At 40.7% G+C, this 15,755-nt stretch overlaps 1 protein-coding gene across 22 annotated transcripts in view; it reads right to left on the bottom strand.

Annotated features, from left to right (window-relative positions):
- The window catches only part of WNK2 (WNK lysine deficient protein kinase 2), a 173,347-nt gene that overhangs the window by 104,713 nt on the left and 52,879 nt on the right, over positions 1-15,755 (bottom strand). For all 22 annotated transcript variants that reach the window (XR_007357525.2, XR_007357524.2, XR_012669234.1 and 19 more), the window contains exons 3-5: positions 7,761-7,933; positions 6,496-6,716; positions 1,514-1,671 (exon numbers count right to left, since the gene is read on the bottom strand). Coding sequence is in view for 19 of the 22 variants with exons in the window: in XM_048857043.2 (XP_048713000.2) it covers positions 1,514-1,671; positions 6,496-6,716; positions 7,761-7,933 (552 nt within the window). In the remaining 3 variants the exon portion in view is untranslated. The remainder of the gene's footprint in view (positions 1-1,513; positions 1,672-6,495; positions 6,717-7,760; positions 7,934-15,755) is intronic.

Raw genomic sequence — 15,755 nt, 5'->3', positions numbered from 1 at the left:
CTGTGCAGTTTTGTCAAGTCACGGTACATTCAGGACTGGTAACTATCTAGCAGTTGCAGAACGTGTGTGTGCGTACGTGTGTGTGCGTGTGAGAGAGAGAGAGAGATAATAAACGTGATCCTGTGCAGTTTTGTCTGTCTAACACTTCCTTATACCCAGGTGAACTACATGTCTCAGGGAGACAACAGAACCCACCTCATCATTTCCCAGGGGGAGTAAACTGGCTAGAAAGGCTTGGGGTGTTTCATGTGCCGGTGCGTTTGAAGTGTTCCACCGTGAAGAAAGTCAGAGTGGGTGAGGTAGTATCTTTTATTGGACCAATTTCTGTTGGTGAAAGAGACAAGCTTTGGCGTCTACACAGAGTTCTCCAGAAGAACTCTGTGTCCTCGAAAGCTTCTCTCTTCCCCCCACAGAAGTTGGTTCAATAAAAGATATCACCTCACCCACCTTGTCTCTCTAATATCCTGGGACAACCACAGCTACAACCGACAGTGCAAACAACCATCTGAAGGAAGTGTTGTGTCAGTGGTTTCGCCTAATGGTAACATCCCCGCATAAAAAAACTGGAAGCGTGGCAACTTCAGTGTCCATGCAGGTTGGGATTTGCCACTGACCTTTAGGTCTCCATTAAAGCCACAGAGCTTTCCTAGGTAGTTTCCAGATCAACTCACGTAGACCAGGACACTTGGGATTTGATCACCAGCACAGGATCATATACGGTGGTATAAGCGATCACTCCTGGCTCCCTTTCAGGCCACCTTCTCCTCCAACCTAGCCTCCCTCCTGTAGATACATTGGAGCCATTCCCCAGTTGTGTACTTGGAGACTCATAGACCCTACAGAGTTCCCAAATGCAGTTATAACACTATTAATCATGGACTCCTTCCTCTCAAGTGACCTTCAGATAACTTGTTACACAGATGAGCTGTGACAGAGGAAGCTATAAGACAGGAGGCTCTATTGCCAGAGGTCTGAATCAGATTATATCCTTTGCCACAATGTAGGGACATTAAGAGTATCTAGAGGCTGCAATGTAGGAATTTTCCTTTTTCTTCCACTATAACATGCGTGAAACAATTCTGAATTGTGGGAAGCCCAGCTGAACTGGGCAGCCCCATTTACAAAAAGAACAGCGTTCCCCACTCCCATCTACTTTGACTGCTGTAGATAAATAATAAAATCACCAAGGAGCACAGAGAGATTATTAAAATTCACCTTATGCAGCTATAGTAAAACCAAATGCCAGATGGCAGTAATGCAACTGTGGAATTTTAGACATTCCAAATGAACCTGCAAGCATCTTCTACCTCCCGGAAGAGGAGAAAGGAGACATGTAATTTCTACCCTACTAGTATCCCACCACAACATACATCCCAATTCAGAGTCCAAAACAGCCTATTGTTTAAGAGGTTAAGAAAGTACTTCAACTGGTTTCAGATTATAAAGACCCATGCTAAAAAAAAACAAAACAAACTGAATAAAAATGTAAGTACACCTATTAAAGCTCACTTACACAGGTTACTTTCCGGTAAATCTGAGCAGCATTCTGGCATTCTGAGTAGGGGTATTCTGAGGTAGCCATTTCCAACATGCACATTCCAAAAGCATATACGTCAACTGATTCATCATAGTGTTCTTCATACATTTCTGGGGCCATAAATTCTGGAGTACCTAGACACAAAAGGGAAGAATTTAAGAGAGACACAAATAGTAAATATGTTTCACTGCAGTTTTTTTCCTGATCTATAAAAATGTACCCATTTCAGCTGTGTCTGGGTAAATGCAAGATTATTTTAAAACAACTAAAATAAACTCCCTCCCCACCCCCCCAAAACAAAAACAGAACCCCACACAACTGCCCCTACCCTCATCAGTAATGCTGTGAGAAATGCAGATATGTGTAAAAATTCCAGAAGCGAAGAGCAAATCCTGAAGTGAACACAGTATAGGGCGTGGAAATAAACTGAAAGTTTCATAACGATTTTTTATGGGGATGGGGGGCGGGGAGGGAGAGAGAGAGAGAGAAGGAGAAGGGAAAGAGAAAGACAAGAAACTTCACATCTGATTTAGACAGTTTACAGATTGTTTCCAGCAATACAAGTAGTAATTACTTAGCAAGTTGCACTTTTGGTGAGATGTGTGGTAGTCCAAGTTCTTATATGAAGTCATGCATGAAGAACACTAGCATTAAGACTGATTGTACCATCACTGCAATGAGTAGAAACCAACAGAACTACTCAGAGTAAGGTCCTTCTCAGTGGGGGTTAGGGCGGCAGAAATTGGACCCACTGCGATAAGCCTGAAATAAAGCCCCATTTTTACTCCATCATAACTGTTCTGGTCAATATCTTCATCAATGATTTAGATAATAGCACATAGAGTACATAAAGCATAAAGTTTGCGGATGATACCAAGCTGGGAGGGGTTGCAAGTGCTTTGGAGGATAGGATTAAAAATTCAAATTGATCTGGACAAACTGAAGAAATGGTCTGAAGTAAACAGGATGAAATTCAATAAGGACAAATGCAAAGTACTCCACTTAGGAAGGAACAATCAGTTGCACACATACATAATAGGAAATGACTGCCTAGGAAGGAGTACTGTGGAAAGGGATGTGGGGGTCATAGTGGATCACAAGCTAAATATGAGTCAACAGTGTAACGCTGTTGCAAAAAAAGCAAACATCATTCTGGGATGTATTAGCAGGAGTACTGTAAGCAAGACACGAGAAGTAATTCTTTCGCTCCACTCCGCGCTGATTAGGCCTCAACTGGAGTATCGTGCCCAGTTCTGGGCGCCACATTTCAGGAAATGTGGACAAATTGGACAAAGTCCAGAGAAGAGCAACATAAATGATTAAAGGTATAGAAAACATGACCTATGAGGAAAGATTGAAAAAATTGGGTTTGTTTAGTCTGGTAAAGAGAAGATTGAGGGGGGACATGATGACAATTTTCAAGTACATAAAATGTTGTTACAAGGAGAGGGAGAAAAATTGTTGTTCTTAACCTCTGAGGATAGGAAAAGAAGCAATGGGCTTAAATTGCAGGAAGGGCGATTTAGGTTGGAGATTAGGAAAAACTTCCTGACAGAGTGGTTAAGCACTGGAATAAATTGCCTAGGGAGGTTGTGGAATCATCATCATTAGGGATTTTTAAGACAGGTTGGACAAACACTTGTCAGGGATGGTCTAGATAACACTTAGTCCTGCCATGAGTGCAGAGGACTGGACTAGATGACCTTTCGAGGTCCCTTCCAGTTCTATGAGTCTATAACTGGAACTAGCAGCTCAATACAAATCGCTACCTAGAATCCCTTCAAAAGTTCCCTTTTCTATACAGCAAATCAAGAACAAACAGAGATAGTAATGACATCACTGGTAACTGAGTAACTCCCACGCTGAGCACCAAGACTTGGAAATTCAGTCACAATAGTTGTTTAACTCTTGTCAAAGAGCCTCTGAAAAACAATTACTTTGAACAGTGAGGTCTACAGAGCTCAAATGATACCTTCAGCACTGGTGCTTGCATCAAACAATTTATTCAAGGAACTGCATCTAGTCATGGGACAGTTTATGCTTGGGTGGTGGGAGTCTGTACATAAAATATTATTTTCTTATCAAATGAATGTCAGGAAAGATGCAAGAGGAGTGAATAAGGCAGTGCTTAAGATGAAAATGGATTATCTAGATAGGATCACAGATCTTAAAAGGAAGAAAGAGCATTTTCCACCAACTAGGATATCAATGAGAAGGTGCAAAAAGGGACGTTTGTTTTCTCTAGGTACATTAACCTGTGAGCATAAGAAAAGTAATAATTTTGGTTTCGGAAGGACTCCTAATGGCCCGTGTCATTCCCTAGTTTTCAACAAGACATGGACTCTGGGTTAGAAACCAAACTCACTTCCTTCCTGGGATTTGGCTTTATTGGCCTTTCAGGCCAGGTCTACATTAGAAACTTTTGACAGTATAGTAATGTTGGTTAGGAGTATGATTTTTTTTCATATTTCTATACTTGTAGAAAGCCTAGGATAGACACAGTCATACCACCATAAAAGTGCTTTTGCTGGGGAACAGGTATCAACTGTATCAGTAAAAGCACTTTTCTGCTGGAATAAGCTGCATCTGCACTAGGAGGGTTTGCCAGTATATCTATACCAGCAAACCTTTTCTGGTACAGACCTGGCCTAAGACAAAATAAGCCTCAGCTTAATCTTCTCTCAGCTTTGATACTCCTGGGGCCTCTCTCAGGCCCTCCTCTGTTCTTGTTGCCACTGTCTCAAAGACACTCCCTTTATATCCTAGTTGGACCCCACCTGTCAGCAAGACTCAGCTGTAATTACCCTGAATCTTGATATGGAGTTTTAAAACCTTGGCTTAGGGTGACTTGACAGAAAAGTGCTGCATTCCGATACTGGCCCTTTATTTGCCACCTGTGACAGAACCTTACATTGCAACTACGAAATGGTTCACGGCTGTGTCAGATGTGGACTACGCTCTACAGACCTGCTACATTGCCACTGAATCCCAGTCAGCCTAGAACAAAGAGAAACTGGTGAATTATGCAGCATTTAAAATGACGGTCGCCACCCTGAGGAGGGAGCAATCTAAAAAGCAGGAGATACTATAATAGCATTCCAAAAATATAGTCCAAGGGGCAAGAATCTCATTTGGTCTGTGTATGAATTCATTTGTAACAAATTAGATTCAAAAAGGTTTTCTGTATGCTTAATAGTCCTTAAAAACTGGAACAACTATGGGCTCAGTATTCATTCACAGAATCACTGATCTGCCCAGTGCTACTCAATCCATTGCTCTTTTTCGTAAGCACTCTTCTGAAGAGAATTACAAAAGGTAGCCAAGTTTATAAAGGGGTTTTCTCAACTTCCATTAAGTCTTGCCTACTCTAGGATTTTTCCCAACAGTTTCCCTCCACTACTACCACCACTAGAGGAGACAAATTGCCAACAGCCTCCAGTATTTTTGCTAACGTCTTGTCTAGATCTGCTCTGAGCAGGTTTGATGGCTCAGTGGTAAAAATTCCAACAGCCACAGAAGCCTCAACTACACTACTGGTACTAGTGGGGATCGTGAGGATGGAAAATTTTTGAATGGAAAACTTGCCTCCTAGAGTGGACAGAACCTTCAAATACCAAAATCCAAGGCCAGAATCTCAGCTGGTGTAAATCAGCATGGGTTCATTAAAATCAATGGAGCTAAACAGATTTACATGAGCTGAGGATCTGGCCACAGAATTTAATCAGCCACTTTAATCTCAGTGATATCAGTCTAACAGCTATATGCTGGTGTTACTGAAATATACTAATAAAAATGAAGGTATCCTTTTATTAAGCTTTCCGATGCAAAAGAATTACTTTAGCAATTACTTTTCAAAAGAACATACTGTTTTGCTGACTAGGGAATAGGTGTTACCAGGATTAGTTTGCTATGATAAGATATTATCCACTCCTCCAGAAGCCTAAAAGCTTCTTTATGAATAGAAATTGAATTTTAGAGTATTTAAATACTGTAGCTGGAACATGAGCATTGCCATGATAAATTCCCTCACCTTTGCTACTTCATTTTCAACCACAAGGTTCTATAACTTTCATCTACAAAGCTGAAATTTTCATGGTCTTAAGTTTCCAAAGGGTAAATTTGCTCAGGAAGTTTGAGTGAAAAGGGTTGAGCTGATTGAGAATGGAGGAAAAGGGGCATCACACACTTTCCCCACTCAAAGAAGTGTTGCATCAACTTCATCGGTGCCAAAGTGACTGGGGTTAAAAAGTTAACATTTGGCAGGGAAATACTGCCCTTAGGTCCCGATTCAGGAAAGCACTTAAGCACGCGCTGAAATTCCACTGAAAATGGAGATAAAACTGCTGTCTCGACTAAGAGTGCTTCCTTGAATTGGGGCTTTCCTGAGGAGAAGGGCCTTTGAATGTTCTGGTGAAAAAAATCAGTTTGACTTTAAAGTGTTATCAGGTTTCAGTAAAATAGCAGTCCTGGGATACAGAGTACTTGGGGTACGTGGGGTTTTTTTTGAAGACACTTACCCACTCTAAAGTGAAAGACAGCTGCAGTGCAAGGGTGCTGCTAATGTAGGCCCGCAGCAAATGAGTACATCTCTGAAGGCAAAAATAAATGCTGAACTAGTGACTCATTCTTTTAGAATTAGAAATGAAAAGGATATACAAACATTACCTATACGGAGGATATGGTGAGAAGACATTAAAAATCATTTTAGAAGAAATAGGGGGGCCTCTACTGTTTTGATTTAGAAGAGAATTTACCATGCCATGGTACCATTTTCTAGATAGGACCATAGATTGAAATTTTCCTAAGCAGTATAGAGGATTTAGCCACACACAGCCACCTTCATTTCTGCAGCCAAACGACAAGGATATAAATACTAAAATGAAACAAACACCACGAATAAGAACAGCTCACCACCAAAGCAGGACAAGAAGGGCTACAATACAGAACAGAATGATTACCTATTACACTTTTGGCAAATGAAGCTCTTTTGAGGGTTGCCAGACCTAAGTCTCCTATTTTCACAGATCCAGTTGGTCCCGTAATAAAAATATTGTCACATTTTAGGTCTCTGTGAATGATTGGTGGAGTTCTCGTGTGCAAGAATAGTAGACCTTTCAGGATTTGTCGGCACCAGCTACGAAGAACTTTTGGTTTCATCACTTTAAATCTTTTCAGATACCTGCCGCAAAAACACAGAGAGAGCCATAGGCATAAAGAAAAAAAGCGTTATTTAAAACTCTAAAGGTTTTACAATGGACAAAATTAGGACCTTGTTTTGAATACACCCCCACCCCCCCACACACACACCCCAACCACAAGCAGCTCAGAGACAGCATCATGGTGAAAGTAAATTGTGCTCTCTGAAGAAAGCACAGAGACATTTCATTTTTTGGAGGAAGTTAATTATTGTATCATACTTCCCTGGTACAAATACCACCAATATTCAGACATATGGAAGTTTAATAGTAAAGCAATTCATTTTATGCAAAGACCTATGCTAGAACATAAAATGTTTTATGTATTCAGATTAGCACACTATGGAAGTCTTTTGATCTGTGTACTGCAGACCTGCATTTCTACCATTAGCCTAAGACACACATCTTTACTGTAGATATGGAGGGTATGTTTTGGAGGAACTCAAAATCTGCTTCTTGCACTTGCAGAGTGGCAGGTTGGAGTTGTGCAGTGATGTGTATTACTCCCATCGGGGATGAAAATCTGTTCTGAAGTTTGTGCCAACTGCTTTATAACCAACTGAACCACAAGCTATTAATTAGTGCTGTTTAGGAGATAACCTGGAGCAGCTCTTGAGTCAAAAAATGAACCCCTCCAGCTAAAGCGCTATTTTATTGCAGTTTTGTAATGCAAACCACAAACACCAACCCCCGCCCCCAAAAACCAAACCAAAACAAGCAAACAAAACCACGATCAACAACAACCTAACAAATTCACCCAGAGCTTCATGTGCAGAACAGAAAACAAAGGAGAGAACTGCTGATAGTTACATAACTGAAACAGTAGCTCAGGGGAAACAGCAAAAGGTGCTGAAATTCTGCTTTCAGATCAACAGAGTTCAAACATCGGGACACATGACTGAAGGGACAGAACAGATCAGTTTTTTGGTCCTGAGATGCCTTTTTTTCCCCAGAGAGGCGATAACTAATATTTTTCTAAGAATTTCAGCAGCTATTCTGAGATGTGCCACCAGGAGCACAGTACTTACGTTTTTAGCGTTCCTGAGGTCATCAATTCAGTAACCAGCACTATACATTTTTTCCCTTTTACACAGGACTCCCAGAAGTCGTAAAATCTAACAATGTTTGGATGCTGAAGACCTTTCAACATTTCTGCTTCCTCCTTAAATCTCTGTCTCTCTACTTTTGTCAATTTTCTGTCCTGTAATCCAAAATAAGCATTATTAGTATTGAATAAAACTTTTTTTTTTTACTGTAAGTCATTTACTATGGTTTTGACAGTACTAGATTTCTTTTATGATCACATCAAGCATGATCATTATAAAAACTATTTATATAAGAAATGAGTAATGTGGAGGAACAAGAACTCCACAGGGGCACTAGCCTCAAATTTAGTTCCTGTCATCATTAAATTGTGTCTCTGAGCTGAGCTGAAGGACGAGTCGCCCTGTATCCAAGAAATGTCTGTGGTATGCAACATAGGAGCCTTTGATTTCCATTTTCACCTTCTGAGGCATCACTAAAACCCCACAGTTGAGCCATGTCAATGGTTTGGTGCATTCATATATATCTAAATGATTTCATTAGATTTAGTTTTGAACCATTTTTGATCTTGAAAGTACAGTTAACTGGAAAGACTGAACTAACAAACGCAGGGCCGGATTTTCACATATGCCGAGTACCGCACAATGCCTGTGGATATCATTTACAATTGAGGATGCTCAACACTTTAAGACATCAGGCCTGTAATCTGCACTTTACTGAAAAAAGGGTAAGCTCCTCCTTACGTGGATGGCCTCCTTTTCCATTGCTATGGAAACAAAAACAATCTAGACAATGCCACCTCAAAAAAGAATGTGCCAATTTTTCTGCTCGTTCACAATTCTGCCTCTTCTTCCAAGCTATTTTACACTAAATTCGACTCAAAAAAAAGATTTAAAAATGACTTTGTGCCTTTGTCTTTTCTGGGATGTAAAAAGGCATCCTGAAAATGTTTCTTGCCTGCTTTTAAGATCAGAAATATTGGGAATGACAAATTCTATCTTCCTGGTTTTCCTGGAGAATCTCTAAGAGGTCTCAGGGATATTTAAACTCTCGCACCTTAATTGAAAATGCAAGGGTGTTTAATCATTCACAAATGTTTAGACCCTGAAGATAGACAGGTGCAAGAGTTTAAAGGAATGACTTAAAATCTTTCCCTTTCAACTGTCTCCCTCTTGGCTTTTGGGCTGGTGTCAATCCACTAGTTCTTCAGTCAGAGTATAAGTATAATGAAAAAAGTTTTAAAGAAAAATCTGTTGGGGAAAAATGCACTCCTGCAGCCTTAGAGGCAAACGGACTTTGGCTGGATTGGCAGGGGAAGAGGGCTGTGGCTCCTTTAGGGATACTCATCTCCCATCCCACCTCCCATTGCAGGAGTCCAGCTCCCTCTGAGTCTTGGGTTATGGATAACTTGGGTCAGGGGAAGGGAGGGAAGAGGAGAAGCATCATCCTACATGACTGGCCAGTTGGCATATGGAAGGAACCCATTGGCCCCCATGCACCCAAGGGTCAGTCACAGAAGCCCTTAAAAATCCCTCAAGCCTTCTTCATAAACCATAAAAAAGCCACAAGCCTAAACAGTTACTCTCATTAGGAGCACCCCTTTAGTACTGTATGATAACCTGTGGTCAATCTCTCTCTCATGGACAGTAAAGCAGATTAAGATCACTCCAGTCCACTGCCCTAGAAATAAAGCTCCTTAGCTCTTTAAAAGGCAGAGCTGTTTCTTACTGACCAAACTCAGAGCTAACAGATCACTGGAAAACACATGCATTCATCAGGTCCAAAAGTTAGTTCATTTTTCAAACTCAGACATTGTACTTTCCTCAGCAACCTTAGAGGGATGTAGATAATAATATCCACTTCGTGAAATAAATGGTCACTTGGCCTATTTTTAACTGAGACTCTGAAGGAGATAAGGCCATTGCCATATGGATACAGTCTCCCTGCATCTGCAGTGAGAGGAATTCCACACAGTAATAAGAATTCTCATGGCTGGAGACGAACTGGCTTTATATTGGCAGAGATTTTTCAGAAAATCCAGGCCGAAACTTGCTACGTGTTTTACCTCATCTTTATCGCCTCCAAGGGACGGAAGCCCACCCTCAGGGTGGGGGGTTGGGGGGAGGAGGCGGCGTTTCCGTTTTCCAAGGGTTGCTAGATGTGCCAGCTTTGCTGCTCCGCCGCAGTTTTTAGTTCTCTCCACATTTTACTGAGCAGCATCCACGTTACTACTCACACGAAGGTTGCCCAGGGCAACAGCAACAATCTTGGCCATCTGAGCAGCTGCTTGCCTGGTTGGGGGCAGATCCCTTAGTAGGAGGCAAGCCGTTCTGCCGGTCACAGGCAGACATCTACCGCAGTAACGAGGCGGCACTGCTGCTGTCCCATATCAAACCACTTTTAAGAAAGCTAAAAAATGGTGCCCAGTGAGCCTGCACGGAGGAGTCAGACAACTGCTTTCAACCCCATCGGTCCTTCCCCTACTGCTGAGTTTCCTTTTAAATTTAAGCCCTGTAGAATAAATCAGACACACTCCAATTAAAGAGGAAAGGGAGAAATTCCCTGTGAGTCGGGAAAAGCATACCGGGGGTGTGTGGAGGGGGAGTCAAGACAGGAGCAGGAAAGAGGACAACAACAAAGTCAGCAATTTTACAAAACATTCTAAAATTAAAAAAAAAAAATCACAGTGCTCTTTGATTCTAACTTTTAGGTTTCTGAGCATCCCGGGGAAATTTTCCATCCCTAGTTAAGATATAGAATATAATTGCTTCTTGTATGTTCGCTTAAGTGTTAAGCGAACATAAAATATGCAATTATATTCTATATCCCTGATTGCAGATTATGTGCCCCAGTGCACTGGGACTGAAGACTCAAAAGTATCCAGGAATGAACAACAGAAACCACATAAATTTTGGATCGGACAAAAGAATCTGACACCTCCTCCCCAGCTCCAAACCATCTCCATATTTCATACCCACTTCTTTAGAGAACATATTTTTAAATCAAAAGAATAAACCAATAAATAAGTTCTAAAGAGCAGCAACACAGGATGAGCATCAGCCTCAGAAGAGAGCCAGTGCCAACTGGCAACACTTGAACAGCGAGTGTAGGGATAAATAAAGTACGTGCCAGGTCTAGGTCAACCAGTCCCACCGTGCAAACTTCAAAAGATTCAAACTGATATTGTGTACAGTCTTTGTAAGAGAGTTTATAACCAAGCTGCTCAAATTCCATCAGGCTCAACCTGACCCAAAAATTGTTGGCTCTTTTTAAGAGGGCTTAAAAATTAATCTGTTTTCTGCTTCGAGGCAGGAAAACACCTACCCTGGTTGCTGTTTTAACTACACAACTCACTCAAAGTTCATTTGGAAACCAAAAATCTTTACTAAGTTTGTAAGCACATATTCTCATGCTGTATAAAGCACACAAGGCAAAGCTTTAAGAGGACGATAAAGTTGTAGGCTTGTTGTTTCAAGCTTTCGAGAAAGTCATTTGTTAGGAGGCCAAGAGAGCCTATGCTGAGATGACACTGCAGCAAACCAATTCCACAAAATAAGTGTTTGGAAATCACAAAAGCTAACGGAACCCTGGAATATCATGCCTAAGGTATCTCAAGTTGGGCACCCAAAATCAGGGGGAATTTAGGACAATGTGGGTGTAAAGTGACTAAGCCAGGGTTAGCCAATGAGTTTGTTATAGGCAGTCTATTCCTACCTAGGAGCCTCACATTTAATGACTATACAGCACTTCCTCCCAGCCCTCTTTAGGGGAATCCTCTGCCCAGCGCACAGCCCAAGTTGGTGGGCAGAATGCTGAGCAGATAGGCAAGGGGATAATCCTTTTCCCAAACCATGGATCAGCCTCCGAGTCACTCTGCAGTCACCACTTTACCCCAATAGCAGCAATGGCCTCAGCAGTGCCCCTTTAACTGCAAGGTAAGGATCATTCCCACCCTTACTCTGCCCCTGGACACCACTGCACAGGGGGTGCATGACCATCCCATACTGCCAGCCTCTCATTGCACCCCAGTTCATCTTCCAAAGGGATCCTCTGCAGATACAAATGAGGCAACTGGATGCGTCCCTCGATTTCTCCTTTGCTTCATTTTATTCAAATTCCTTCTCCTCCACCTCACTTCTTTAGCATCAGCTGCCACAATCACTGTACTGACAAGGCACTGTGCTGCGTAGAGACAAGCAACTGCCTGACAGTCCTCAGCTTAGCAAACAAAACAGAAGAGTCATCCCAAGTTAACATGCAAGCTCACTGCTTAGTCTATTCTCACTTTCGTGGTTTTATCCTATAGATTTGCGCTAAGTTTCCACAAAATTGTGAGACCCAAAAATACTTCGACAAAGTGTTTTCAGTGTGAATTGGGAGACACTGACATGATTTTGCAGAGGACTACACACTTCATCTCCTTATAAGGCGTCCGAGCTTCCAGGCGCCTCTGAATCTCACTTTACTGGGACAGAAAAATCTTGGCAGATGTTTAAAGTAATTGACAGCCTCTCAACACTCCTGCATAGCACCAACGTTTCTAAAATAACTTTAGCCATCAAAAGTTCAACGCTATTGCATAGTGTAAGCCTTGGTTCAACATTTCTAGACAAAATTTAAACGGAACCAATAAAGCAAAATGATGTAAGAGAGCTGCTCATTGTAGATTTGTTTTAAAAAGGACTTGGCTAGCTTCTTCTCTTTCATAGGCTATAAAGAACGCCTTAAAGAGAGGCATTTTGTCCACATTTACCAACAGATCATTTTAAATGGTAAAACTTAAAATGATGCAGAGTAGAATTTGTTTCCATGATCAGAGCTCCAGTATCATAGCAAGAGCAGATATAAGACAAATTATCCGTTTTCTGAAGGACAGCAAGTTTTCCTGCACATAGAATGTAAGACAGCTCTGTTTTAAAATAAATCCTAAATGCACAATCTTGAAACAAGTTTGCTGTGTTTTAATATATCCACCATGACTTCAAGACCACAACTGGTAACTGCACTGAAGATACTCAGCCTTATAAAACACAAGGCAAAAGCAAATTTTTTTTTTAGCAGACATGTTCATGGAAACAAATACAAAATTCTATTGTACAGGATGATTTAAAGACATTTTTGCAAGTGATGTCACAATAATCCATAACCATCTACCCTACCCTGTGTTCACAATTTGTATTAATTTTAAATTATACATTTTTATTATTACTCTATTTTGCTGCAGCTAAGGACTTATGGAGTGTCACTACAGCAGTAAGCCAAGACACGGTGTGCATAAGTAGGCTATTAGAATGTTTCAGGTGCAGTGTCAACAATCCGATCTCTTAGCCATGATACAAGAGTCTACGCAATCTAGTGTGGTTTATTTTTATAAGAGTACACTCCTAAATTTTACGTTTTTTTTAAGCTAACTGTTTTGGAGTTATGCAATCTATCCTTCTGCTATGAAAGGTAGTTCCTAGCAGGCAGAAAATAAAAGCTAGTAAGGAAAAGTCATAAATACTCTTTTCCCTATTCATTTTCTCATTCCTCTTTCCTCCCTTTAATTCTGAATATACCAAATGCATTTACATCGGCAAGATATACAACTGAACAAGTGATAGCTATTTACATTTCTGACAAAATACCCAAATTGTTTTATTTCTCACGCTGCACTTGCCAGAGTATGCACTGTTTCAGAGTAGATTATCAGGGAGTTGGACAAAATGTTTGAGGTAGGAAACAAAATTAAATTGCATTTCCTGTTTGTAAATTGGATTTGTGAAAGTCTGTCACTCATCTGGAACACATAAGTTACTCTCTCCTCCTCCCAGACAATCATGCTGGATAATCTAATAACTTTCACAGCAATCAGGCTTCCTCTTTGCCAACACAATGTTCACCATCACTAAATTTCCTAGTGCTGAACACTGGCTATGGTTGGAATTAGTACCAAAACCCCATTAATAAAATTAAAGGACAGGCTGAGCCTTATATATTCGATTTCTGAGAATGACACCCCAATTAATAATAGGAAACCTGTTTTGCTAGTATCTCCTCTATCTGGAATACATAAGCTCTGACTAAAGTCCTCACACGTCATATAGAAATAGGAGAGCACTTTATTCTGAGCCTTTGGAAAATTTCCAAAGAAAGATTAGCCATTGATGAAATGTAGTTCCTATCTATATTGGTCTAATACTTATCCTAGAAAATGAATATGATAATATTTCCATATATCTCAAAGCACTTTATAAAACAAGAGGGCATATTATCCATTTTTTACAGATGGGAAAACTGTGCCACAGAAAGTTTAAGTGACTTGCCCAAGATCATTGTGAGTCATTGACAGATTTGGGAATGAATGACAGCTTTCCAATTTATACTCACTGCAACTCTTATCCAACGGAGTGGACTGAAGGTAAACAAAAGATCTAAACAACTTATCCAAAATATTTACTTTAGCTCAGTTCCAGTTTAATAATGCTATGTATTCATTTAAGAACTACTACTTATAATTATGTTTGATAATATGATGACAGCTGTGTCTCAGAGTAGAAAGATGTGGTGTTTCAGCACAGGAACCTGGAAATGCACTGAAATACTCCTGCACAATGTATTTTGAGTAACATTTTAATTAAAAACAGCTACTATGACAACTTGAAGAGTGGTACTAATTTTTAGGACAAACTAAACTCAACCTTGCTAGTGACTGAACTCAGGCTGTGATGCAGATGCTGTTATTTAAATAATTAACTATTAAGTTCTCCTAAGAAACTGAAGAAAGCCGTAGTTTACACAGAATGTTCAAAGTATTCTTTTCAGCCTTAAGATGTAACCATTGCTCAAGAAGCATTTAACCACCTGCTAAGTACTATCAACTTGTATGACAGCTAAGCATTTGGCGGCCATGTCATGCCTGCCCATGTATTAGGAAAGACTCCTTGTTAGCTACCCTTAGACCAAAAGGATATTGCACTGACCTGGAAGCCACAAGTTCCGGTCTCCTCAGAAACTGAGTGTTAATATTTCTATATAATTCACAATCCTCATTAACCAAGGCCTCATACCCCTACCTTAGGAGTCAGGCAAGTAACCTTCACCCATTCTCCAAATAAGATAACAGAGGTTGCACAAGGTCACATCAGGCAGGGTAGAGACAAGAAGTCAGGTATCTAATATAACAGAAGCAAGCCTCAGTCACACTGCCTTTTAGAGTGAATGTGCCAAATCCATATGCCTTCTGTAACCACTGCTCCAACCTGTAGACCACATGCTGCTCCCAGAACCATGATGAGAACCCAAGAAACCCAATTCCCACCATTGTCTCTCAACCTGTCGCATAATGCACTTGCAAAATGTCTGTCACATCCTTTAAGAGCTAGTTCAGCTACAGAACAACAATCTACTTCTGCTATCCCACAGGAAATTCTGATATTTTGTCATTTTAGTCCAACACCCCTAAATTTTTTATGGAAAAAAGTTCCAAAAAATCTTGAAACAAAACGTTCAACTTCATCTGCCTAAGACACTGCAGTGGTTTATGGGAAACGTAGTTCTGGTGCCTGCATCATGTTCTCATCCCCTGGCCAGACTGATGTGATAAATGGCAGTCATGTGACTTCTACGATACCCCCTGCCTCTGGGTCAGAGGGGAGATTGCGGTACATCAAGGGAGATGTAAACCAGCCAAGGAGCCCAGCCCACAGGAGAGAACTGGGGCACAAACACCTCCCATGAGGTACTGCTGCATCCTAGCTAGATACAATTTAATGTTGAACTATCTCAGAACAAAATGTTTCAGTTCAGTTCAACAAGCCACAGTATTTCCGCAAGGGTGGAATCAACCTGATACTAAATATTTTGTTTTGATTTTCCTGACACAGTTTAAAAAAAAAAAAAAAAAGGACATATCAAAAAAAATTTCAATTCTGTGGAATTTCCATCTAAAAATTGCAAGCTAGCTCCACTGCCACCACATCTCAAAGGGGAGAGATCTG

Source organism: Caretta caretta, chromosome 7 (genome assembly GCF_965140235.1).
Source record: "Caretta caretta isolate rCarCar2 chromosome 7, rCarCar1.hap1, whole genome shotgun sequence".
Classification (NCBI taxonomy): domain Eukaryota; kingdom Metazoa; phylum Chordata; order Testudines; family Cheloniidae; genus Caretta; species Caretta caretta.
Note: the sequence above shows the minus strand (reverse complement) of the source record. Positions and strands in the feature narration are given on the sequence as shown.